The 27,951-nt window shown below is 38.7% G+C and overlaps 1 protein-coding gene across 4 annotated transcripts in view; it reads left to right on the top strand.

Moving 5' to 3' along the window:
• Nucleotides 1–232: 232 nt before the first annotated feature.
• LOC127651080 (protein spire homolog 1) overlaps nucleotides 233–27,951 on the top strand; it is a 71,557-nt gene continuing 43,838 nt past the window's right edge. For all 4 annotated transcript variants that reach the window (XM_052136794.1, XM_052136792.1, XM_052136793.1 and 1 more), the window contains exons 1-2: nucleotides 233–663; nucleotides 11,055–11,086. In XM_052136794.1, the coding sequence (XP_051992754.1) occupies nucleotides 351–663; nucleotides 11,055–11,086 (345 nt within the window). In that variant the 5' untranslated portion in view covers nucleotides 233–350. The remainder of the gene's footprint in view (nucleotides 664–11,054; nucleotides 11,087–27,951) is intronic.

The following is a 27,951-nucleotide window of genomic DNA, read 5'->3' as shown; positions in this document are numbered from 1 at the left end:
TTTTTACATGTGCACCTATAACATTCTGATTTTTATTTGTAATTATTTTGTATTTAATACAATTTCATTCTTAAGTGTTCACTCCAAAAAATAAACGTCTTGGTTCATTTCAACGGACAGAAGGACTTGACTGCCTCTAAGACCATGCGGAAAAATGACACGACCGCCTCTCAGCGCGAACACTACCAACCAACAGTCCACAGCACCTCCAGCTCAGAAGCAACGACACAGGCGGCAGAGGAGGACGCGCGGCGTTTTTCTAGATGACAGAACTAACGTAAACATACGTCATTCCCTTTAACACAGTAGCATACAGTCATTACTGCTCTCGGGAAACCCGGAGAAGAAGAATGACTGATGAAGGAGTGCTAATCTCACAGTCGGTTCTCGAGGATCCCGGAGAAAGAGCAAAAACTGAAGACATCAGGATGGATTGTACGGGTGGTGAAGATGAATTGTCTTTGGAGGAGATTTTAACATTGTACAGTCAACCGATTAATGAGGAGCAGGCATGGGCCGTGTGTTATCAGTGCTGCAGGTGGTTAACTCAGAAGCAGAGGCGGAAAGAGAGAGGTGTGAGTCCACCTGCGCGCATCGCGGGGCCTGAAGATGTGAGGATCCGAAAGGACGGGACTGTTAAACTGTATCAACAGAGCAGTCCAGGTAAACACCATCATCATATTTACATGAGAAGTCAATGTTGGTAGCTGGAAAGTAATGGCAACTTGCTGCGTATTTACAGCTGCATCAGACTGCCACGTGAATATAACCAGTGTTATTGTGGAGGCCTTTTAGATATAAGGACTGAATTGATATTTTACCTTCACCTCAAATCTAGCTTTAAAAACAAGTCAGAGAATGAATTAATACAGAAAATGCATTTTATTTCATAATTTATATTCATTAATGTGTATCGTTATTATTAATAAGCTTTTATTTACTTTTTATTACAAGCGAGATTTGATTAATGGTTGTCCTGATGCACATCTCCACTATACAACCACTTTCTCTTCACTAATACCAGTAGTCCATCCCCTGATTATATCAAACCGACCATCTTGTGACTGTAAACAATGGAGCCATGTGATAGATTAACCTATAAGCACCTTCAGAGTCAAGGGGGAAACAATAGGGACCTGCTCTTTGGCCTAGTGCTCCAGTGATACCTTGCATACCAGCCATCATCATCAACATTTAGTCTATTGTCCAGGATGCACAAATAGGCTACAAGTATGCCACATATGAATAATTAAGTACAAAATAAATCAACATAAATAATAATATAGATTCTTTACATTTAAATTTAAAGATATAGTTAAATAACTTTTAAGAAAATTATGTATTCTTAAGTGAGAGAACCACCAAATACTATTGTGATTTGAGTATGCTAAAGTTAAGTAGGTTCTAATTCTTCCAATCCAAACATTCCTTTAAATAAGCCCCCCCCCCAATTAATATAGAAATATAGTGATTTTCACAGAGAGGACAAGTGTAATTAATTTCCCAGCCATTATGTAATTTGGGCTCCTAAGCCTGAGGCTTTTAGATTTGGTTTCCATCTCTTTTTTTTTCCCCCTATGGGATTTACTCTGAATGCCAGCCATAAGTGTAATTATTGGGATGACGGTCTCAGTCGCTTCATTTTACCCAACCAGGAAGGCTGATTCCATATTGTTCAGGGGAAAGATTGTCCAAGGGACACTTCCGTGGATGTCATCTGCTTACCATGTTGTAGTAATTTAGATGCAGGCCTTGTACTAACCAGTAAATGTTAGTACACCTGCAGTTAGCTGATAACTTAACCACCTATTAAAGGAATATTTTGGGTTTAATACAAGTTGAGCTCAATCGACAGCATGTGACATAGCCTAATGTGGATTACCATCAAAAATAATTTTGATACCTCCTTTTCTTTAAAAAAAAGAAAAACTCTTTGCTAAAGTGAGGCACTTACAATGAGTGAATGGGGCCAAATAGTACATGTTAAAGTACTCACTGGTTCAAATGTAAAGTCACAAGTCATAAACAATGTGCATGTTAACATGATTTTAGAGTGATAAAATCACTTACCAACCTTTTCTGTGCAAAACAAAATCCAAGCAATTTTACAACTTTGGGTGCATTGCCAAAGTGATCATCCTAATGCCCTATTTCCTTTTAAGACTTTTCCATTTGGAGGGATGAAAGGTGGGGGGCTCAACAATAGAGGTAATTCGGATCTCACGTTTGAAGTCATTTATATTGGAAAATACAATTGAAACGACCTTGCAGTACAAACTCACATTTGTAAGGTGCTGTCTTTTCTAGTTACGCTAGCTGCCACATTCTCCATTATTTACAATTGTTTTGTCAGACAAGCAACGACCTCAGCCAGGTAACTCTGCTCCTTCAGCTACTTACAGCAAACTGCGAGTGTTAAGTGCATGAGGTGTCTGACATTCCACTCACATTTTTACATTTGAAAAAGTGCATCATCCAGGTACTCGTAATATAATTCATTTTGTTGCATTTTCAGCAAAAACATTCTACTTGCACTACAAAATGACGTAGAATAGTGCTGAAGCGTGCAGTTTGGAACACACCTAGGTTTTGTTGCCATGAAGTAACACTGTAATTCCTAAAATTGTAATAAGTGCTTAATTGTAACCTCAATTTTTGCTTTTTTTTTTTTTAAAGAAAAGAAGGTTTTTATTTTGTGTGTCTGTCAACATCATGCCACAAATGCAGTCGATTTGAGCTTAACTTGTGACAGAATGACCCTGATTATACAAGTTCTGAGGAGATATTTCTGGAAATTTGTCCCGTCTTCCTGCCTTATTAAAATTAGTAGTGCCAGATGTCAGGCAAGTAATTCGATCAGAGGATCCCTATCGGCAGAGAAAATCAATGGTAATTTAAAGTAGGGATGTGCACGAGTAGTCAAATATTCGTTATGCAATAATTATTAGAATAGTAAAAATACTATTCGAATTTCGCAAAGTTTTGCTTTGCTGGTCATATATACAGTGAGATGCATGTTAAATCCTGAACACACAAACTAAAACCGGCAGTTATAACAGAATGCACTGGGTGGCGCTGTTGAGTGCGGACACAAGTTGATCATATTTGTTGAGCGAATGGTTCTGTCATTACGTTCAGATGGACACCAGAAAAGCGGGTTATTGTGAGAATGTGGCTTACTGTGAGAAAGCTGGTTTCCTGTTTAAATGTATTGGATAAGCGGTGTACACTTTACTCTTGTATATGTGCAGCTCGTCAGAAAGCGTAAACGTAAAGTGTAGTAACGCTTCTGTAAACATCAAACATGGCATTCGAGAAAGACAATGCTAGCTGGGGTAAGGGACATCCCATCATTTAAACTGGTGTGTATAAATGAGTATAGTTTACTGAGCACATGGATATGCTTGTTTTTCTCAACAAAAACATGACATGAGATACAATATAAACATGTTAACTATTATATGCGAGTGTTCATACTCGTCCTGTACATTAACTGCGTCAGTCTATTTCTTTTTCTTCACTTTGCGTGATCTTAAATGCTTTCATTCTGTTCTTTTTTTGTTTTCACACATTGCTTGTTTACATATAAAAAATTTTAAAACCACAGGACATGATATAAGCTTGTTTTGATTATAATTTGAAACTTGTTTTTTTTAATGGTGACGTAACCTTTATGACTAAAAAATTTTTTTACAAGTCTCTTTCTCATTAATTACCTAATTTAAATAATAGAATATTCGAATATTTGTTTTTTATGAGCTTAAATACTCGAATACCAAATTATTGATGAATGCCCATTCCTAATGTAAAGTCTGCAGAATTCTGCTGTCCTGGGGAAGTATGCTGGTCCGCTCAAATTACACTGACTAACCAATGATATCAGACTGTTGACTGTGAACTTTGCCAGTTTTAGTCATGATTTATTCACAGTGAATAGATCTGTCCATCAAACAGTTTGAAAATCTATTTTTCAGGGCTGTGGTGATGTTAAGAGCAAAACTCTGTCTCCAGGGGTCAGGCAGTGCTTTGTTGATGTTTAATTCTTGCCTGGACAACTCTTGCACTCCTTTTTCTGTTTTCGCTACTTGCTAATAAAAGATTAAGATTCATATTTGATACAACCCTGCAAATAGCATGTTTGACATTGAAGTGTACTTATGTCTTAAAAATTGTCCATGTGGTTTATCAAGTTATACATCACATTCATCCTCAGATGTGATTTGGAAAATCAAGAAATGTCAGGCAATTTTAAATAGTAATTTCCCAGCCTGAAAGAATCAGGGAAATTAATTGGTCAAAAGGTGTGGGAACCCTCTGAGTGAATGAACTCAGATGTGTTGCACCTGTTGTACTGGAGCTCGGTCGCTTCAGAGAAGCCTATAATTGTAAAATAAATGTTAATCTGAGATTGATAGCTTTGCTTTCACTCTCTGTCCTTAAGTGATGCATGTACACTGTTAGTTGCCTGTAGGAATTAGATTGACTCCTTTGTCATGTTGTAATTGCACTAAAAGCATGAGAAAATGTTATGTTTGTTAGCTGGTAAAATTCTAAAAATAAAAATGTTAACATGTTAACAAAAATAGAAGAAATTAAGACATTAAAAACTGGATGGGAACAGTTGAAGTCAGAAGTTTACATACACTTCAGTTAAAGTCTTTAAAACAATTTTTTTTTATATTAGTTTTGGCAAGTCATTTAGGACACCTACTAAAGTTTGTGCAAAAAGTGCAAATCAATCCCAGAACAACAGCAAAGAACTTGTGAATATGCAGGAGGAAACCGGTAGACAAGTATCTATATCCACAGTAAAATTAGTCCTATATCGACATAACTTGAAAGGTTAGGAAGAAGCCACTGCTCCAAAACTGCCATAAAAAAGCCAGACTACAGTTTGCAAGTGCACATGGGGACAAAGATCTTTTTGGAGAAATGTGCTCTAATCTGATGAAACAAAAATTGAACTGTTTGGCCATAATGACCATCGTTTGGAGGAAAAAAAGTGAGACTTGCAAGCCGAAGAACACCATCCCAACCGTAAAGCATGGGGGTGGCAGCATCATGTTGTGGGGGTGCTTTGCTGCAGGAGGGACTGGTGCACTTCACAAACTAGATGGCATCATGAGGAAGGAAAATTATGTGGATATATTGAAGTAACATCTCAAGACATCAGCCAGGAAGTTAAAGCTCGGTCGCAAATGGGTCTTCCAAATAGACAGTGACCCCAAGCATGCCTCCAAAGTTGTGACAACAAAGTCAAGTTGGAGTGTCCATTATTGTGAGAAGTGTCCATTATTGTGAGAAGCTTGTGGAAGGCTACCCAATAAGATAAACAAGTTAAAGGAAATGCTACAAAATATTAACAAAGTGTATGTTCACTTCTGACCCACTGGGAATGTGATGAAAGAAAGAAAAGCTGAAATAAATTATTCTCTTTCACATTCTTAAAATATAGTAGTGATCCTAACTGACATAAGACAGGGAATGATTTCTACGATTAAATCATTGTGAAAAACTGAGTTTATATGTATTTGGCTAAGGTGTATGTAAACGTCTGACTTCAACTATAGGTAGGGTTTACATCTTTGGCGCTTTTAACTTTCCTACTGTGTCAGACACTGGTGAAAAGGTTTCCATGGTAATCGGGTCACTATATAAAAATATGTGAATTAGGTTCAGTGAGCGCTTTTCATCTTTTGAAAGGTAATATGTCAGTAGTCATCTATGTTTTCATACATCAATGTAAAAACCATGTCTTGTGAAAGACTAAAATTTAGTACCTCTTGCAGTTCGGGTTGGTGTTCTGTAATTGGTGTCAGACTCTGATGATCCAGTGTAGATTTCTGTACAATCTCAGTTAGATTTGATGTTCAGCTGTTGAAAGTGTCCATTGCAATAACACTGGGTTCATTCATTGGTGGCAGCAATGAACTGTGTGCCTCAGCCAGTCCCAGAGGAGGCTCTTTCTTTTAACACTGTAACATTACACCTCCAGTGCCACTAAAGAGAGGGTTGAAAAGACAGACATTATGGTTTGAACCACTGGTTCTGGTTATGGTTTTGAATGCACAAATTGTCTGTCGGTCTGCATCCTTTTGATTTGACTTTAATATTTCATGTGAATGTTGTTTGAGGTGGACCCCTGGGTCCCTCTCTGTAATGTAGAAATGGGGGAGGAGTGTATTATTATTTACCTTCTTTTAAATGTATTCATGCCTGCAACCCATTCTGTATGTTTCTGCAGAAGGATTCTAGGGGTTTTGAAAAATCCTTAACCCTAAGTTTCAAGTAATAGTTCACCCAGAAATGAAAATTCTGTCATTATTTACTTAACCTAATGAAGCTCCATACTCTTATTACTTTTATTCCCATGCACTGAAAAAAATTTTGCAATCGCAATTTTTGGACATTTAATTTTTTTACGTGTATATTTTTCAAGTAAATGTTCATGATATAAAATTAAATAAAATCTATTTAATAATATTGATTAAAGCGAGTGCCCCGGCCTTTCTGTGTGGAGTTTGCATGTTCTCCCCGTGTCTGCGTGGGTTCTCTCCGGGTACTCCGGCTTCCTCCCACCATCCAAAAGACATGCAGGCTAGGTTAATTGGTGTCTCCAAAAAAATTGCCCTAGGTGTGGATGTGGATGTGGAGGTGAGTGTGAGTGTATGTCTGTCTATGTGTGGCCCTGTGATGGACTGGCGACCTGTCCAGGGTGTCCCCCGCCTTTCGCCCAATGTTAGCTGGGATAGGCTCCAGCCCCCCGCGACCCTGTACACAGGATAAGCGGTTGACGATGGATGGATGGATGGATTAAAGTGAGTGAATAAGTGTAACTTAAAAATGTCAGTTAATATAGTAACCTCTTACAAATATGATGTACATGGTACTTAAATAAAAGTATGAATAAGTGAATGAATAATCTAATAAATGAATAGTTTATTAGAACAGTACAAATTTCCTTGTAAACAGATTACTCATGTACACATGAGAAATACCCTGCAGGGAACATGTCCACATGTAGTCTACAACATAACCTTGCATTGCTGCTGATAGAAAAAAAATATAGAGCTGTGCATGCAGGCATCAACACATGGTGCACAAAATACAATGACTGTAACAATTGACAGATAATGTTTTTTCATTAATGGGTCATTTTGAGTAGAATCTGAACTTCACACACCAAAACCAGAAGTTACCAAATGTAATGACAAAATGAAAAAGAAATAGTGCAAATAAACTTGCAAACAGTGAAACCATGCAAGCTCAATAATTATTCAACAGCATTTGCTCGGAACACCAGCTTCGAAAATGTAAATGAAAATGTACTGCTTTTATTTACCAGTCACATTTATTCAAATTAGTGAATAATTATGACAAGGTTTTCTGCTTTAGGAATGATACATGATGTTCCATTGTAAAGATAACAAACAATTATAAATAATATTTACTTATTAGCTGGTTTCATGATGTTTTTTTGTTGTTGTCCTTTTGCATGCTTGATAGACCAAGTTACTATTCCCAGCCAGAATAGCAATCATCTTAGGAATTATCTAGAAACACATTAGCAACCACCCAGAAAGCACATGCAATGCATTGCAACTAGGGCTGGGTAAAAATATAGATTTTCCAATCTTCATTTGAACTATCCCCATATCATTTCTTGAATCCCAAAACCAATGCAACCAAATTTTGCATTATTTGCCTAAAATTCTTTGATTAGCCACTGGCTTGTAAATGTTCAGATTTCACACGGCAGTTATTGAGTATTATAGTGGCGGAAAGGTTCTGCCCTGAAATGCTTTCACTGCATGTTGAGAGTAAAAGTTTAGTTTAACTCGTTCTGTATGTCCTAAGACGAGATGCAAACCATCCATTTGTCATTGAATAATCTCTCTTTTAAAATCCTTTCTGTTGTTTACAGTCAGGTGTTTATCAAAAACAACAAAACATTTAGGCCTAATTCTGATCACACATAGGATGGATGCGGTAAAGAAACCATTTGACTCTAAGGATGTGCGAAACTAGTTGTCTAAACGGTACTGATGCTGCTAGTCGACACTGGAATTTACTAGTCGGTTAACATTTTCCACCATTAAACTGTTCAGCATTTTTACAGATTGGCATTGTATTTTTACAAAGGCTGTGCTTAAATTACTGTCATGTTAATGTTGCACAAAATATAATTAATAATACAAATATTATTCAAAAGATGAAATCTGGAGCAGATACAATGTTTCATTTCATCTCAGGTTGCACGTGCTTCTTCCCTCTCTCACTCGTGACGCGTGCAGGAAAATGTCCTCTCAATATACGAGCAAACTCAGAAAAATTGTTATGAAATCACTTCGGTGGTGGTGTGGGAAGCGGATTTTCAGAAAGTTGGCCTGTAAGTCGCTATGGATGTTTTCACATTTGAGTCTTTAAATCTGTGCGTGCTTGCAAGTAATCTTTTTCGTTGAGCAGGCTTTTTCAAGTGCAAGATAAAGAGACTGTGTGTGTGTGTGTGTGTGTGTGTGTGTGTGTGTGTGAGAGCACGATTGCGAGTGTGATATTGCTTATATACAACAGTTCAATGAACAAGTAAATTAAAATAAATCAGGCAAAACAGAGTACGGTCATAAAAATGCATTTGTGCATGGACCTACTTTATTATGCAGCGGATCAGAATCTGCCATTGCTGTTCAAAACAAATTATGCATCCAAGCATCCGTTAGTAAGTAAAAAATTTCACTTCAGAAGACATTTATCACTGCTTGTGCTGTTTCTAACAAGTTGTTGGATAAACAAGGGTGTGGGTGGATGGGTGTGTGTGTGTGTATAATAGAGAGAGAGAGAGAGAGAGAGAGAGAGATATGGAGCGTGTGCAATCACCTGTTTCCACTCTCCCTATTTCGCGGTAGCCGGTGCGCAAGAGTAGATCACTATAGAAACTAGGGATGTCCCGATACCACTTTTTCCACTTCCGATCCGATTCCGATAACTGAAATCTCAGTATTGGCCGATACCGATCCCGATCCGATACCAGTGTTGTTTTATTGCATAATCAGTTTATAATATCTTTACATTATTGTGTGGAAATAATTGGGTGTACTCTTTAATATGTAAAGAAACACAAACCTTTAACTACACATTATTTCAATATAAATGTATAGCTTATTAAGAAAGACTTTATTATTAACTAGCATACTGGATACTGGCACTCCCTGAGTTCTGACACACACTCTTTCTCTCTCACTTTCACACTCTGTGCCTGTTCTCATCGATAGTAGAAAGTTCTGGAGTCTCAGAAATACTATGTCAAACATGTGTCTTCATTATTGCCTGCAAGTATCATAAAATTGTTGTAAGTTATCTCTTTCATAGTGTCTATACACTGTCTGGATATTACTTACCTGCTGTTTGCCACTCTGCTTAACTGGATTTACTCACAATGTTTACATCACTGTTTCAATCCTCTGCTCAATAAACCCTGCAGAGTTCATATCTCTGCTGTGAGTCTCTCCATGACAGCTTTAACTTTTAAACCCTCACCCTTTTTATTCACAGTTTAATTCGCTTCTTATTTATATTCTGGTTAAATGCACCTCCAGTGCCGTTCTAAGTCCATATTATAAGTGAACCGAACTGCTGAGCATCTACATCTGAGATGTTCGTTTGTAGCGCTCAAATATTGTGCACGTGTGAAGGCTATAAATAGCCGCGCGTGTGTGTGTAAACCGAAGCACCATTCACTAATGGGCTGAAGCTGCGCGTGCATTTATATGTTTACTTATTAAACACAGCCTATTTCAATTCACAGAGCTATCACGTGTTTTCAAGTGGCTTTGAATAAAATGCATGAGTCATATGAACCGCTTTAAGGTGTTTTAACAGTTCTTTTATGTCATTATTTAAGCTTGACAGTAACGAACATGACTAACACAGAGTATCGGATTTGGGTGGGCTCGTCAGACCGATACCCGATCCGTCTAAAAACGTCAATATCAAAGCCGATACCGATCTAGGTATTGGATCGGGACATCCCTAATAGAAACCGCAGTATCCTCCACCATTTTAAATGGCACCCATTGTGTAATTAATCAGTCTGTTGTGTCTCAGCTGTGATGAGCCATAATGCTGAAGTTGTTCGTTTAAAGCCATTTAAAGCTATTTTATAACTTTAGTAGTAATACAGGTGATCACTAAAAGCTGTTGTATGTAAACGGCTGATGCAGATTCACTTCAGGTCACGTAACTAGCTCATATTACACACAAAAATTATCTTTGGCCACCACCTGCTGGCTCATATATACACATATATAAAAAAGACAAACAGTAGCTCTTAACACATACGCACTGCTCTTACACTTTAGTTTAGAAAGGCACAGACACAAGTGGAGTGATACACACAGCGAAGTGTCGGAGTGCTGATGGTGTCAGACCATCAGTGCTCATGGAACATTACTTGTCCAATCAGATTAGAGGACCGGAACTAACTGGTGTGTGTGTGTGTGTGTGTGTGTGTGTGTGTGTGTGTGTGTGTGTGTGTGTGTGTGTGTGTGTGTGTGTGTGTGTGTGTGTGTGTGTGTGTGTGTGTGTGTGTGTGTGTGTGTGTGTGTGTGTGTGTGTATATATATATATTAGTACATGTAATATACTTGTAGATTAGAATGTGCCCTGTATAATTAACTTTATTAGAATCAAAATAAAATTGAATCAAAAGTTTGTGAATTGAATTCTAATCAAATCAGGAAATCTGTATCAATACCCAGCCCTAATAACAACACATTAGAACCCCCTCAAAATAACATAGCAACCACATAGCAATGCTCTGGAAACAACCAGAACTCTCTTACATCATGCAATTTTAAATGGTCAAACTCAACTCAGATTTTCAGAAAAGCTGAAAATTTGTTCTAGATTTTATTCTTTTCACAAGTTCATGAATAAATAGAATTCTCAAATGAAATATTCCATATATAGAACATTGTTTAGAATTATATTGTATATTTAATTGTATATTAAATATACAAATATTTAATTTCTCTCTTTTTATCTGTTCCCTGTTACAGATAAACCCATTCCACCCAGTACATCAATAGAGGTGAGTCATCTTGTTTGCTTTTGTTGAGGTGCAAGACTGGTTTTTGACTTTTGAGAACAATGAGTAATTTTGTTGCTATATTTGGTACCATTTAGTAAATTAAGCTACATTTAGTAAAGGGTGTTTTAAACTATGGATACTGTCCATTTCTATAGTTAGATTAGCTGAATGCTCAAGAGAGGCAGAACTACTGTAGTCTCTGTATGTTTACTTTCTGGAGGTTTCCAGGTGTTGTGGTCACTCCATTATCCTCAGCTTGGGTGATATTGCGTCTGGCCATGTCAGTAATGTCGACATTTGCCAGGGAGATTTAGTTGTGTGTTTTCAGGAGTATCTGTGTCTTTGGCAACCTCATCGTCTCAACTCACTCTCTTGATGGTATTCATTAACAACTGTTTGTTCTTTGTTGGTGTGACGACTGTGTGGAGCTCGGCTTGCCTCACAGACTCAGTGTTTTCATCTCTAAAGCTCCCTCCTGCCTGTCTGGGAACTAGCCAAAGCATTGCTGTAAACCATTCGGAAATACAGTTTTTCCCAAGCTTCTCGACACCAACAGATCACCTGCTATCCAGCTCAGATAGGACATGGCATATTTACTACTTTTTCATTTGGTTTTATATGTAGAAACAGGAGATAGGCATGCATACAAGCATGCAAGTTATACTAAAGAATTTATATGAGTAGTCGAACAACTTGTAGAAAATGAATTGGAGAAAGCAGAGCATTTGTGATGTTGGAATGTCCCACCTTTTTGTTAAAAGAGTCAGTTTCACTTTCTCACAGTTGCAGAATACAGTTGTCAGTCCTGTTTCAGAGTGCGATTATACACTCAGTGACCACTTTATTAGGAACGCCAGGACACCTATTTATTCATGTGATAATCTAATCAGCCAATTGTGTGGGAGCAGTGCAATGCAGAAAATCATGCAGAAAACCAGGAGCGTCAGTTAAAGTTCAATATTTGAAAGTTGAATACACAGCAAGTCGAACCGTGAGGCGGATGTGCTGCAACAGTAGAAGACCATGTCAGGTTCAACTTCTATCAGTCAAGAACAGAAAGCTGAGGCTACGGAGGGGGGTACTATCTGTGTACCTCAGCAGAAATCGAGATTCATCAAACCAAGCTATGTTTTTCCAGTCTTTAACGGTCCAGTTTTGGTGAGCCGGTGACCACTGCAGAATCAGTTTTCTTTTCTTTGCTGAAAGAAGTGGAACCCGATGTGTCTTCTGCTGTTGTAGCCCATCTGCCTCAATGTTCGACTTGTTGTGCATTGTGAGATGTTATTCTGCTCACTACAATTGTGTAGAGGGGTTATCTGAGATACTGTAGCCTTTCTGTAAACTTGAACCAGTCTGACTATAGCTGGAACAAAAAAAACCAAGAGTTTTCATTTATAATTTTATGTCATTATGATTTTATTGCCTTAGTTGACACTTTTGAGGATTTTGGTGTATCCTCATTCAAAGGAGCTGCACTTTCATGACTAGAAAATACCTGTTTGGGGGCATACCAAGATGGTCACTGAATGAACTGGACTTTCCTTACATTTTGAAGATGAAACCTTTGTTCACTTCTTGTTTTGGAAATATACTTGGACTGTTAGCGGAAAGAAGATCTCTTGTCGAAATGTGATTTTAATATGCCCTCTGCAGGAACAGATGGGTCCACACAGGGGATGCACACATGCAAGCGTGTGCCCACACAACTACACATGCACAAACTTGCAAACAAAAAGAACATATGCTTCACTGTTTGCAGATGGACCTTCACATTTACCCGAGACAGTATATGTGAGGCTATTCAAAGATCCAAACAGCAGGATCTTACCTCCTTCTATACACAAGACCTATGGAGTAGATGCACTGCACAGATAAGCACACAGTCCATTTGTAAAGTAAATATTCATGAACCATGTGACAACTTTCAAATATTAAAAGTTGTCAGAAACTGTCCTCCAAAGAGAGCATGTTGATCTATTATTACTGAAACTCAGGTCCAAAATGTACTTTTTGAAAATATATCAGCCATAAATATTTCATACTTGCCATGAAACTGTAGTATGCATTATTGTTTTTTATGCAAAATACATTATTTAGTGAAAAGGTGATGTGTGTAATTTCTGCGCAGCTAGGGTCACCAAATTGTCCGTTGCCAAAATATTGATCGTTTTCAAACAGGTTTCCTGAACACTCCCCATCTGCCATTATTTGGAGAAACAGATAGCCCCGCCCCAACATACAGCATTAATATGCAAATTAGTCTCTATCTATTGTTGAAACGGCACATGACATAGAAAGAAGGCATCGTGATTTTGCTCTTAATATTTTTGTTGAAGGCTTAACAGATGAATATTCCTTATGTGTCGCCACAAAAAACTGTTGGCATCCTGGACAAACCTATGATGTTTCTACTGATGGTTTGTATCTAGGCTATTTGTTTTGAGAAGCATTTTATGTGTACACTCAGAGATCAGGGCTTTGGGCTTAGGCGTTCTCCTCTTCATAGACTGTACACTGTCTGAGGCATATAATGAGGCAGGGTGTGTTCTGTACTGCATGACTGCTACTCTCTCTCTCTCTCTCTCTCTCTCTCTCTCTCTCTCTCTCTCTCTCTCTCTCTCTCTCTCTCTCAGTAATCATGTGATATTAGTGTATGCATGTTGAAGACCTCACCCTCATGGCCGATTTGATCACTGTCTGTTCACTGAACTTAGTGAGCGTCTGTCTCTCAGTTTTAACAAAATGCTGCTCAACACAGTCACACCACATCCACTCATCTCTTTCTGGATCTCAAAATGTACAGTGAGTAAGGGCTGCATGATTATGATGAAAATCATAATGGCAAATTATTTCCTTGGAAATTATAATTGCGATTATTCATTTTGAGTAAAATAATTTTCATTTAAATTTTTTTATTTTAATTTTATTTTTTTTGTAGTGCAGTTGCTTGCCATATTCTTTATGTAGTCTTTATTGGCTATGCATCAAAACAACTTGAGTACTGTTTTCTAGAATTGCTTTAATATATTCATTGCATTAAATATAGTGTTAATCAAATTTTTTGTAAAATGTACACAGTATAATTTAGTACTGGTGTACCTTTAGACTAATTTAAACGTGTCAGATTTGCCTTTGCATAAGTAATGCCCCTCCCTACACCTAAATGATACACTGTAATTTACACGTTTCTTGATTATATAATTGCGACAGCTGTAATTGTAATTTCGATAATTTTTCCATTTATTGTGAGGCCTGAAACATACTCTTATGAAAGAACAAATGGAGAGTCGAAGGCTTGTTCACTGCATTGCAAGCATGTGGTCCCATTGTACATATTTAATGTGCGTTCTTGTATTACAGTGATGGTAACAAACCTCACTACTCAAAGGAGCAATAGAGTAAGAGTTACATTTAAATGTGATTTATTAAAAGTTCATAGAAGCGGTTCTGACTGCACTGAGAGCAACATTACATTTCAGAAATCAGTCACCTAAAATGAAACTTGCATAGCTAGAAGCGGTTGCGTTCACACATGTTTAAGGCCTAAGCTGTTTGTCTTCAGTTTCAACATGATCACACAGGAGGTGGGCAAGTTTTTTCTGATACTTCCGGTACCTTACATTATACCGACTCTGTGACAAGCGGCATCTCCTATCAAACATGTTTGCATTGGCTCCAGTGTGTTTACCTGTGACCAGATGCGCATCATGTTAGCAGCGTTGGAGACACTGGTTCGGATACCATCATGTCAGTAGCGTGGGAGACCCGGGTTTGGATACCATAATGTCAGCAGCATGGGAGTCCCGGGTTCGGATACCATCACGTCAGCAGCGTGGGAGTCCCGGGTTCGGATACCATCACGTCAGCAGCGTGGGAGTCCCAGGTTCGGATACCATCACGTCAGCAGCGTGGGAGTCCCGGGTTCGGATACCATCACGTCAGCAGCGTGGGAGTCCCGGGTTCGGATACCATCACGTCAGCAGCGTGGGAGTCCGGGTTCGGATACCATCACGTCAGCAGCGTGGGAGTCCGGGTTCGGATACCATCACGTCAGCAGCGTGGGAGTCCGGGTTCGGATACCATCACGTCAGCAGCGTGGGAGTCCCGGTTCGGATACCATCACGTCAGCAGCGTGGGAGTCCGGGTTCGGATACCATCACGTCAGCAGCGTGGGAGTCCGGGTTCGGATACCATCACGTCAGCAGCGTGGGAGTCCCGGGTTCGGATACCATCACGTCAGCAGCGTGGGAGTCCCGGGTTCGGATACCATCACGTCAGCAGTGTGGGACTCACGGGTTCGGATACCATCACGTCAGCAGCGTGGGACTAACGGGTTCGGATACCATCACGTCAGCAGCGTGGGACTAACGGGTTCGGATACCATCACGTTAGCAGTGTGGGATACCCAGGTTCGGATTAGATTTTTCCATCTAATATTTACTCGATTGATGGTTAGGTTTAGGGTACTAGGTATGTGACGGTGTCACAATTTTCATGTCACAATAATTGCTGAAGCTTTTATAACAGTATACGGTGTTATCGCGGTATTGAATTTCATTACAAAAATGGGTTGAACGATAAACAAACTTTATTGTTGTTCTATTAATAAAAAGTTACCAAATTGACCTTTTAAACTAACAGAAAAAATAAAATAAAAATGTATTTAGTAGTCTTGTTGAGGCTATTGTTAAAGTAAGGTTAGACTCATTTTTTCGAGTCAGCTACTAGGCTACAACAATAGTATGCATGTTTTTATTTCTGGATAGCAAGCCAGTTGCTAATATATACAGTAACTAGCTACAACTTTAATAACCACAAGTTCACTCTCACTGTATGGAAATGCACGATTGCATGGAGTTCCAACTTTAAATTAATATTGAAATCATCATTGTGCCACATTGCCATTTAAAAATTTCAGGACTTAGTATTATCTGATTCCAATTGTATTTTACTGTGTAGCTAGCAGAGTTTTAGCGAACTACTCTTCGGCCACTAGAAGCTACACATTATCTCCAAACGGCAACAGGAGTGTACTTTGTCATCTTAGTTGTCACTTAGCTGGTTGTCTCTTAGTTTTCAAGCAGTTTGGAAAACTTGCAGAACTGTCACAACTTTCCTTTATCTTGACATTCACAATGAATGCCACTGCCAATTTCACGGTATCTTTTCTCCCTTATGTTTTACACAAATGTAAACCATCTCCAACCAACAATCCCTCTGCATTTTTATGGAACCTAAAATACTTCCATTCTACTGATTTAACCCTATTAGAATGCGTATTAAGGGTCGGCAGCATTCCTCCTTTAGCCACTTTTCTCTTCCACGCTAGTTTGTTGTGCGCATGTGTAATTTGTGCCGCATACATTCAGTGTTGTGAATCTTGATTCGTTGATGGGGGGGAAAAAAACGACTGTGAGATCAGATAAAAATTAATTAGCCATAAGGTTATTTAGAATTATTTACTGTATTTTGAAGTGCCCACGATAACAATATTGTGCATGATATTAACCGTGATATACTGTATAACTGTATACCGTCACATGCCAGGGGTTTACAGATTATAAAATATGCATTCCTCTTTACTGTATTACTGCCTGTACAGCTAAACAATTAGCTTCAGATCTTACTTTTACACCTGGAAAATGGAGCTCACACATGTACATACGCCAAACCACACCTTCCACTTTGGCAACTGGGGTCAGTGTTTTGATTTCTGGTTAGCACAGACCGATTTTAGCTATAAAAAAGAAGTAAACGTACTTTTTCGCGATTTCATTGTGAGTCTATTAGTTAACAGTGAACTATAAGTGATGGATGGCATCAATCCATAACCAAAATGCTGTTGATTAGGGAAGTGCTCTCAGCTTGGCTTCATCCGGTCCATGAAGCTGAACCACTCTGGCCTTTGGCAGTTTTCTAGATAGAATGGAGAGAGCTGACCCACTTTCCCTCATTAACTTGGTTCTATTGGCAGCAAGAGTCAAAAGCTTTATAAATAGGAGAATGGATATCAAATTTGGATTCATTTGCCTCTCACCAGAGGTCTTCATCTAAAAAAAATTTCACTCCATCAAAATCAGACTATGAAACTTGTGGGTTTACGAAGGTTTCAGTGATTCCCCTTTTCCAACAAAGTGGTGCTGGACTTGTGCTGGAGCCAATATTTGCCTTAGAATCCTAACCCTAATAAAATGGATGTGGCAGCAACCTTGACACCAGCACCACCATTCTGTCATCTGAGCATCTTTTTATTACCCAACTAGGAAACTAGGATGAAAGACCCAGTTGGTTTTGGCCGATGAACGTCTTGGCAGCATATTGGAAATTTTTAAAGATCACTATGGTTTCTCCCCCACAGTTCATACCCAAAGAGGATCAGGCCCAAGCTCCAGTCCAGTGGCTAAAGTGGGATTAATTCTAAACATTCTAAATGGGAGTTTCTTCAAGTGACAGGTCTAATTACTTATCTGAGGACCACTTCTCAAAAGAGAGGCCACTGCTAAATCAGTATCAGGAGAGGAATAGGAATGTTGACAAGGAATGGCAAACCCAAAAGGTGTTTCTGTAATTTTTTTAAGTATGTCGAAGTGGCTTACATTGACTTATAGTGACACCTAGTGGCCTGGAAGCTGCATCATTCAAACACAGTAGTTTTCAGTTACCAATTCCATTGAAAAAATTCACTATCCACAGTAAACCAGGATTCATTTAATCCATGAATGGAAGTGTTCAATAAGAGGGCAGTTACCTAAATTAAGCAAGCAGTATTCAGCTGGTGATTTGATCCTTACATGGCTGCCCCCATGAGGGCGCCCCCTCCCCATGTAGAATAAAAGAGCTTTAATAAGGTTACTTAAATGACTGAACTCTTCTTCTCACATGAGTGGTCATGATTTTATACATGTTTCAATATTACTATTCATTTCAGGTAGTTTTGTAAATTCCTAGTACAAATTCCTCCCATTGCCATCACCTATACACCAAAAACCCCTCATCTCACTTTCTCCTTCTCTTTTTTTTTTTTTTTTGTGTGGGGCTGGAGAACTTGTTTGCTAGCTGTGAATTTGGTGCCCTCGTGGTATTTAATCCCTGGAGGATTTCATTATTACTACACAAAGCCCGTTTCTTTTACCTTGGTACAAAACTTCCCTTTCTCAGCTGACTGTGTATGTGTGCGTAAGGATGGAGGAAGAATGTGTGAGTGATTTAGCCTGGACACCCAATTTACACTCAACACATTGCAGTAGGTTAATAAACTTTGAAAAATAACCTGTTCTCTTATTTAACACATTGTCTTGTGCGTTTTGAAAGACTAGCAGAAATTCAGCTGATTAAAACAGGATAAGTACACAAAATAAAGACCGTATTGAAGCTTTGATCTTAAGGCAGACATGATCTTGACCTTTAGGCATGTCATGACTATTCCATAATCGCCCAGTTGTGATAATTTGAAATAACCACAATTAGTGTTGTCAAAAGTACTGGTTCTTTGGTACCAAGTCATTACAAAGATAAAAAAAGATGAAACGATAGTGTCTCTGCAGTAGTACAGAGCACAGACTCTATTCAGTCCCAGAGCAATGTCCGACAGACATGGCTGCTTTCAAATGCTCCCACTGTTAGTAGTGCGACAATTAAACAAAGTAAAATTGTGATATGTCCTCGTTTGATAATTAAATTGCATCTATTTGCAGTTCAATAAAGTAAATATGCAGTCTGCATGTACTGCAAGCTGCAAAGTGAATATATGAAGCCACTCATATGCTGAAAACAGCCCTGTTTTATGAGCATCACACGTTATGTTTATTGCAGTTGTCAGGGTCCTGTCACTTTGTCAGTTATGTTTATTGTTTTGACAGGATCCTGACAGTCATGTTTTCATGTGAGCACACAGTTTTGGGGGTTAATTCCTTGCCATGCACTCTTCTTTCCAGTCTATGTTTTCATGTTCGGAGGATGGTGTCTGGATGCTGACTATTTGGTCTTGTTCGTTTTTTTTTCTGGGTCGCATGGGGTGGAGACGGAGGCTCAGGGGGTGGGAGCCACAAGAGGTGGGGGCTCGTCGACAGCCACGGGGAACTGGACAGGCTCGACGACAGCCACTGGGAACTGGACAGGCTCGTTGACAGCCTCTGGGAATAGGACAGAGTCAATGTCTGCAGGGAACAGGATAGGATCGTCAACAGCCTCCGTGGTCAGGATCACTGGCAGTGACTGGCAAACTGCCTCCATGCCTGTGAGCACTGCCTCCGTGGACATGTGACAGGGGAATGGCCTCCGTGGCCAAGGATGCTGGCACTTGGATGGGAAGGGACGGTCGAGGCTTCAGGCGCTAGCTCTGAGACGGATGAGGCTCCAGGAACTGGCTCTTGGACCGCGGCAGGCTCAGCCTCTTGCTCGTGGACGATAACAGTTTTTAACGCAATGTCTCCCCAATTGAAAATCTGGGTGATACTGCAGAAATGCTCAGTGTACTGCTTGACTGTATCGTCACCTTGTTTGAGAGACAGTAATTGTAAAGCTGCTAGATCCATAGTGATGGTCAGTTGTTCTGAAACGAATGATCTATATGCAGGCTTTTTAATAAAAACTCAGACAAAAAAGAAACTCAAACACAAAAATAGACAAACCATTACATCCATGAATGGAAAACAACTGACAATGAATACAGGGGAACATGGGGGCTAAATACACGGAGAACTAATGATGAAACAAGGAACAACTGACACTAATGAACACAAGGACCAATGAACAAAGACTAGGGCTGGGATAAACGATTATTTTTTAAACGATTAATCTAACGATTCATTTTTTCAGTCCGATTAGATTTCGATTCGATTAATCGACTTGTGACAACACCGGTAATACCGGTTTCATCGGGGGTGGGGGTGTATAAAATGTAAAAAAAAAAAACATTTGCCGGGAGTTTGATTGACTGGCGATCTGATCAATCAATCATAATACGCCATTTTTGTCCGACAAAGTAGTCAGGAGAGAGAAGATTAACGTCGGTGGATTTGAATTTGAATAATGGATTGTAGGCTACTGTACTGACATCTTTCCGCGGTTAAAACAACGGTCCTTCTGATGTAGGCTACATTCATGTTTAGCCTATTTGATGCTATAAATTAACTAAGGAAAAGATGATTGGTTCACGAGCAGCTTTAACTGAGGCAATCTGTCACGACACATCCACAAAATAGTAGGCCTATTTATGGTTTAATTTTCTTTGAGCCACAAAATAGTAGGCCTATTTATGGTTTAATTTTCTTTGAATGACCAAATTTGAAAGTTGAGACTTTATTAAATGTTACCTGCTTGGTCCTGTCTGTCAGCGCGTTGTCAGTGTCCTCAATGTATTTTTCACGACATTCATAGCTATAAGCGCATTATTAATAGCTATAAGCGAAACCTTTAGGTGTCGACAACGTATTATAGCCTACTCCAACATCGAGTGCAAAGTGGGGAGTTGAAAAAAAAACTTACGGTGCTCTGTGATCTGCAACTGCTCCCGGGTGGCGCCTCTTCAGATGCTGGTGCATTGCCGTGGTGCTAGAATGGAAGGCCATCTCCATTTTGCAAAGACGACATATCACGGAATTGTTTCCTTTTAAATTAAAGAATTCCCATACTTTAGAGGAACGAGTGCATGCCGCCTTGCACTTCTGATAGTCTGAGGAGCCACTCGTGTTTCTACTACTTGCCGGCGCCGCCATCTTTGTTTTGGGTCCGACGAATCGACGCGCATATTTTGCGTCGACGTATTTTTTTCATCATCGATGACGTCGACGTGTTGTCCCAGCCCTAACAAAGACCATGAAAAAGAACTACAAAACCCTTAAACAAACGAAAGACATGAAATGAACAATAAACATACGTAGCGACCCCTTTTGGTTGCCGGTAATCCTTACAGTCACTCACTTGGCTTGGAAGTAATAGGCCTAAACCAATCATTCATTCATGTGTTGAAATCATAATGGATCTTCAGAGACTCTGAGATTACTTAATGTGCTAATGACAACTAAGCAAACACTGTAAACATTTTGTTACCCATTATAGAGATGGTCCAGGATGGTAAAATAGTAAAAAAAATAATTGTGCCGGTGCTGGGAATTAATTTAGAGACGGAACAAGTATTTAGTTTTAGGGTTAGTTTTTTTTCCTTTTTTCTTTTTTTCTAACAACTTCTGCCATTAACAATAAATACATGATGGGACATATTACAATTAATGTACCCGTTAGTATGCGTAATCTGTAGGTCTGCAATAAAGGTTTATAGTTCTGCCAATTGTTTTTTGAATATCTAATGTATACCCTAATGAAGGGCTGCGCCTAGCATATATATGTTCCTAAGAACAACAAGACCCATGAGCCATAACTTGTTGCTTCTCTGGCTCCTCTCACAGAGAGATCAACCTAACTGCTGACTGGCTTTGATTGAGAGAGACTAGTTGAAGTGACTTGTCAGTTTGGCCAAGAATCAACTTCATAAAATTACCACATCATTTCCCAGAGGACTTCAAGGGCTGTAAACAGTAGGAGTAATGGTTTTAGGTTCCAGAAAGCCTTCCTCTCCTGCCCCCTTATACAAATTGTCTATTTGATTGAGTCTGCTGTTTGAGCTCTTTAGGAGTTGAGTGAGGCACAACTTTAGCATCTATACACTTTCTCTCTGTAATGCTGAGAGGGATTAGAACTATGTGAATGTAGACTGTTTGATCAGTTCTGTAGGTGTGCTCTAAAAAAAAAGTTGTAAATATTGAATTGAAGAGGAGAGAGAGAGAAAGACATAAGCTAGTGTAGAAGGTGTCCCAAAGGATGACAATGGGAACAGCTTCTTGCTCAAGGTAAGACTTTTTAATAAACACACTTTTAATTGTACAGCACACTTTCTCAAATATGGCTGGTCCGGGTGTAGGCTCTCCCTCGGGGCTCTGTGGCTGCTGCTATTTATGCCGCTCTCCCCATGCTTACTGCAATTAGACACAGGTGTTAGACATAATTTAGCTCAGGTGTAAGTGCCCTTACCGCTTTTCTCTCCCGGACGGGCGCTTGACCACGCCCCCGCTGCCACAGCTATGTAGCATGGTGAAACATTTTGATAGACATCATGTTATGCAATAGATGAAAAATGCTGACACTGCTTTTTCTCTGACATTTTAGAATTTTTCATTAATTTCTACCGCCGATGCTTTAGTAAGGTTGAAAATGTTGTGGTGAAACATGGTGAAGCAGTAAGAAAGATCTTTCTTATATATGACATTTGGAAAACGTGCTACAGTTGCCTCTTTGTACTGAGTCTCTCTCACAGTATTCGTCTGAGGGAAACGAATGTCCACCTTGCTGTAGTGCTCTGGATTTAGCCTAGATCATTATGTAACCATTCAAATACTCTTTTTCGTTCACTCATAATCTTTCTCTCTACCCCATTCTATTTTCTTTAGCAATTTATCTCCATGCCAGTCTAAAGCAGAGTAGGCTGTACATTAGAGTATAAATGTTGCCAGTCCTTAAATGCCATGATACTGTTTATATTCATGCAGTTTAGTGCTCCTCAACTGTTGGTTCGTGACACAAAAATGGGGAAAAGCATTGCTCAATGCAAATATTCAAATGTAACTCAGCACATACTCTTAGTTTGGGTTAGAGGTCAACCGACAGTGGAGTTTGCCTATACGATAACTAAGGTGGTGGAAAAGGTCAATAACTGATTTATCGGCTGATAGTTTCTAAAATCAATTTATAAATGTTTATTTCTTAGTCTTTCCTTACTGCCACAGGCACAGACTGCAAGAGTAGAGTCTGCAAGAATCTGCAAGAGTCCAAAATGAATAAAATTCCTGATGCGTGCTTGTTGTGTAACCAAAACCCCAATAATAACCAGAATTTTTTTTAAGATTTTACGCATAATGCGGGACTTTTACTAATTGTAAACAAGCCTGAAATACAACGGGGACTCTTATTTTCAAATGACATTGCTTTCAACTCACACAAATACACAAGGCATGCAAAAAATGCACTCATACATTCATCTACAATGAATCAGAATAGAATTACTAAAGTCATTTGGGCTAATAAATGCTGTATGAGCAGTAATTCATCAACAGTAGATCATCGACCATCAATAGTACATCATCAGTAATCACTTGTCAATTGTCATATCTTTTTTTATTTAACATTTCGCATTGATATTAATAAGTCCATAAACGGGAATGGTGACAGAGTCTTGCCTCCATTACAATTCACCAAATTAAGCTTTTGTAGCCTAGATATTCACTTGATGAAATTTTTGGCCACGGATGAAGATGGGGGAATAAAAAAGCTATCAGCATAAATTTTTGCCTGTAACCAATATTTTTAAAAAGGAACTTTCGGAACCGATTAATCTGTAAAATCGGTCAACCTCTAGTTAGGATATCATAATAAATGTTTTTATCAACTTTTAAAAGGAAGGAGAAAATCTTCCCATACCTTTAGTTGTTGAATGTGCAGAACGTGGAGTTTTTTTTTTTTTAAACAGTGGACCATTTCACTGCTCATGACAAAGCAGGGACTCATGAACAACTATCATAAAACATATAAATAGTCATTGACCATCGAGAAAGCAACACACCATATTAAGAACCAAGGGAATGCAAACTTTTGAACAGGATAATTTGTGTAAATTCAGTTGTTATTTTGTTTTGTGGAATATAGGTAAATATCTGTTGTCAAAAACTTTATCAGGGCAGTACTAAATAAAAAAATAGTGCATTTTTATTATTTTTTTTAATTTATTTTAAACAATAAACATCTAGCATATTCTGTAAGAGGGGTGTAAACTTACAATATGCACTCCATTTTACATAAGGAGGTTGTCAAAAGAGTGTCATTTTTCTGGCCATCTCAAGTGGCTCATCTCCATATGATGCTGGGTGATGAACAAAACTCAGGATTTGCCTTGGAGCAATGAAGTTATAGGAGAAGAGCTCAAAGAACAGTAGCTTGTTTTGCATAGAGTGTGTCACAGAGAGAGCTTGGAATAAAGGAAATCAACTCCATCTTTCTGTAAATGTGGACAGTGGGGATGAAATATCACTCCAAATTGGGATTGAATGATAGTAAACCCTGTGATGCAGGGCTTTGTAGCTTAGTAACACAGTTTTGGTGTTCAGTTTTCATTTTACAAAAGGCCGACACATTTTTGCATATTGCTTTTCTCTTCAGGGGATTTGCACAAAAAAGAAAGAAAAGTACCAGGATGTTCTTGTTCCCTCCGGTCAACCCAGTTCCATATTGGCAGACCTGTATCCCTCATGGATTTCTATCATCTTGCGCAAAGATTTAGCTGTTCAGTTGGAAATGTTTGCTGAGATCAAGCTGGGTGAGAATAAATGAACAGAGATTTACTAGTGTTTATATAGTTTGTGTCAGTATATTTGTGTGATGATTTATTGAAGTGCCAATAATCAAATCCTGCTCTTGACACTTTATTATGTTAAGGTTTCAAAAATCCCTGTCCAACAACAGACTAAAATATTGGTCAGAATGTTAGAAATCCACTTTGTGAATGAGTAACTTTTAATGTCTCTTTGGAATGGAAAGTTTTTTGAATGATTAGTCTCACAGAGACAGACTTTCTACTAGCGGCATTAAGTCTGGTCCAAGCACCTCCCAATTAGAAAGGAAAAGACTGTCAGAATGACTCAGAAAACCAGAAACCTAAAGCCTATGTTTTTAAAGGCTGTGTAGGAACATGTAAATCTAAAAGCCAAGCAAATAACAGACCAGCATAGAAAAACCAGCAGAAAATGTCTGCTTGACTTTCTGGTCTGTCCAAATGTAACAAGTAGTGATTATTTGACAGACGTACTGTAAATCAGAAAACGAAGCAGAATATAAAGTTCGGCTTGTGGATGGCTTGTTTACTTGCTACTAATTGGCAACAAGGTTTGGTACAAGTTTTGGTAAACAGACCTCACAAAATCGTGCAGTTGGGTCAGGGTTCCTTAAGCGCGATGTTTGCCTGAAAAAACAAAACAAATTAATTATGAATGTGGCGACTAGCAAAAAAGACAGCATCTTACAAATGTGAATTATTTGCCATCACCCCATGCTGCATGAATTTGTAAGTTATTTGAGATAAAAGAGTTGGACTAAGGTTGACTAAAGCGCTAAAGCTAGCGGCAACTAATCGCGTTCAGCTAAAAAACAGTGAATGTGTCAGTGTAAAAACACAGTTGAAGTCAGAAGTTTACCTGCACCTTAGCCAAATACATTTAAACTCACAATACCTGACATTTAATCATAGAAAACATTGTCTGTTTTAGGTCTGTTAGGATCACTACTTTATTTTAAGAATGTGAAATATCAGAATAATAGTATAGAGATTTATTTATTTCAGCTTTTCTTTTTTTCATCACATTCCCAGTGGGTCAGAAGTTTACATACACTTTGTTAGTATTTGGTAGCATTGCTTTAAATTGTTTAACTTGGGTCAAATGTTTTGGGTTCCCTTCCACAAGCTTCTCACTGTAAGTTGCTGGAATTTTGGCCCATTCCTCCAAACAGAACTGGTGTAACTGAGTCAGGTTTGTAGTCCTCCTTGCTCGCACATGTTATTCAGTTCTTTTTTGGATTGAGGTCAGGGCTTTGTGATGGCCACTCCAATACCTTGACTTTGTTGTCCTTAAGCCATTTTGCTACATCTTTGGAGGTATGCTTGTTAAGGGTGTTGAAATTAATAGTTTCTATGATGCATTGCGTTGCGGACATGGACGATTCTGCATCGATGCAGTAATAGACCATAATTGATTATAGCTTACTGACGTTTTTCTGATGTCATTCATCGCATACGCGCTTGTCATGCTAACATAAAATGCCGGTGGGAGGCCAAACACAAAAGCGAGTAATAAAAAAATCCACTAAGTATTTTAAAAGCCAACGTCTGGGCATATTTCAGCTTTTATGAACAAACTGGTAAACACGAACTGGACAAGACACGCTGTATGTAAAGCCTGTCACACACAAATACAAATTTAGGGAATACCACTAACTTAAGAAACCACTTTGCTGTTTTCACCCTATCACCTGTCAGTGCCAAGGCGGACCCAGCTCAGCCAAAAATAGATCAAACGATATCAACTTTGCCGCCCAACTCGGCGAAAGGGAAGATCTTGAAGTACAGTACTTGACAGTTTCATGTGCTTTTAGTATTTACTAGTGTATGTTAGTTCTAAATGCTCCTGTTGTCTGCTGTCTTCAGACTTAAGTTTTTGATGTGTGCTATATTCAGGAAGTGTACTTTCTTGGAGCAGATCAAATAAAAGAGTTCATATATCTGACTGCTTGTATTCATTGACGAAAATGTAGCCATGTGCAGTAATATTGAAAATTGAGGATGCAACGCATTGTGATATCGAATCGTTGACATGATAATCATAATCAAATTGAATCGTGAGACCAGTGAAGAATCACAACCCCTAGTGCTTGGAGTCATTGTCCATTTAGAAGACCCATTTGTGACCAAGCTTTAACTTCCTGGCTGATGTCTTGAGATGTTGCTTCAAAATATCCACATTATTTTCCTTCCTAATGATGCCATCTATTTTGTGAATCGCATCAACTCCATCATTCTAGATTCTGTGTCACTGTACAGAACAGGTATAGCGGTGTCTGTGAAAAAGAGAAGGGATTCTGTATCTCTGCTCCAGGGTGTGGAGGAGTAAGTGAAAGCTGGTGTTTTCCATGAATGAGTAAGGGCGTAGATCCTTTGCAATAAATGAGGCAACGGACTGTGTGATCTTTGCCTTTTCAGAGTTCTGAGGTAAATTTGATACCATTGCTTGTTGTATTGTTGGCTGATTAGCTGCATTTTTCGAGCTCTGGGTGAATAAGGAAGTTGTGATTCCTCATATTTGTTGTGTTGCTGAAGTATTTAATATCTTGAAATATCTTGCTCACAGCATCTTTTTTTATCTAGCTAATTTGTTTACTTAGTAAAACCGAAATGTGCCTAAATATCTGCTTTCAAGAGGACCGGTATTGCTCTACCTCCACCATGCTCCTATCTACGAATATCAGATGCAAGTGCTTTGCTTCCGGAGGACATAGGCAACTTTTTATTAATATTTAATAAGACTACTTACTTTATATTCCAGAGCTCTACTTTGTCTCCATGTGCACTTGCACACTGTATTCTGGCTTTTTTTGTGGTGTTTTTGGAGCAGTGGCTTCTACCTTGCTGAGCATCCTTTCAGGTTATGTTGATATAGGACTTGTTTTACTGTAGATATAGATACTTGTTTCCTCCAGCATCTTCTCAAGGTCCATTGCTGTTTTCCTGTATTGATTTGCACTTTTCACACCAAATTACATTCATCTCTATGAGACAGAATGTGTCTTCTTCCTGAGCGGTATGATTGCTGCATGGTCCCATGGTGTTTATACTTGCGTACTATTGTTTGTACAGTGTGGTACCTTCAGGCATTTGGAAATTGCCCCCAAGGATGAACCAGACTTGTGGAGGTCCACAATTTTTGGCTGATTTATTTTGATTTTCCCATGATGTCAAGCAAAGAGGCACAGAGTTTGAAGGTAGGCCTCAAAATATCTACACAGTTACACCTCAATTTGATGCCAATTAGCCTATCAGCCTATCAGAAGCTAATTGGTTAATTGCATAAAGACTTGACATCATTTTCTGTAATTTTTCAAGCTGCTTAAAGGCAGTTAACTTACAGTAGTGTATGTAAACTTCTGACCCACTTGAATTGTGATATAGTCAATTAAACGTGAAACAACCTGTCTGTAAACAATTGTTGGAAAAATTTCTCTTGTGTCCTAAACGACTTGCCAAATCTATAGTTTGCTTATATTACATTTGT

The sequence above is a fragment of the Xyrauchen texanus genome, chromosome 10 (genome assembly GCF_025860055.1).
Source record: "Xyrauchen texanus isolate HMW12.3.18 chromosome 10, RBS_HiC_50CHRs, whole genome shotgun sequence".
Lineage (NCBI taxonomy): Eukaryota > Metazoa > Chordata > Actinopteri > Cypriniformes > Catostomidae > Xyrauchen > Xyrauchen texanus.
Note: the sequence above shows the minus strand (reverse complement) of the source record. Positions and strands in the feature narration are given on the sequence as shown.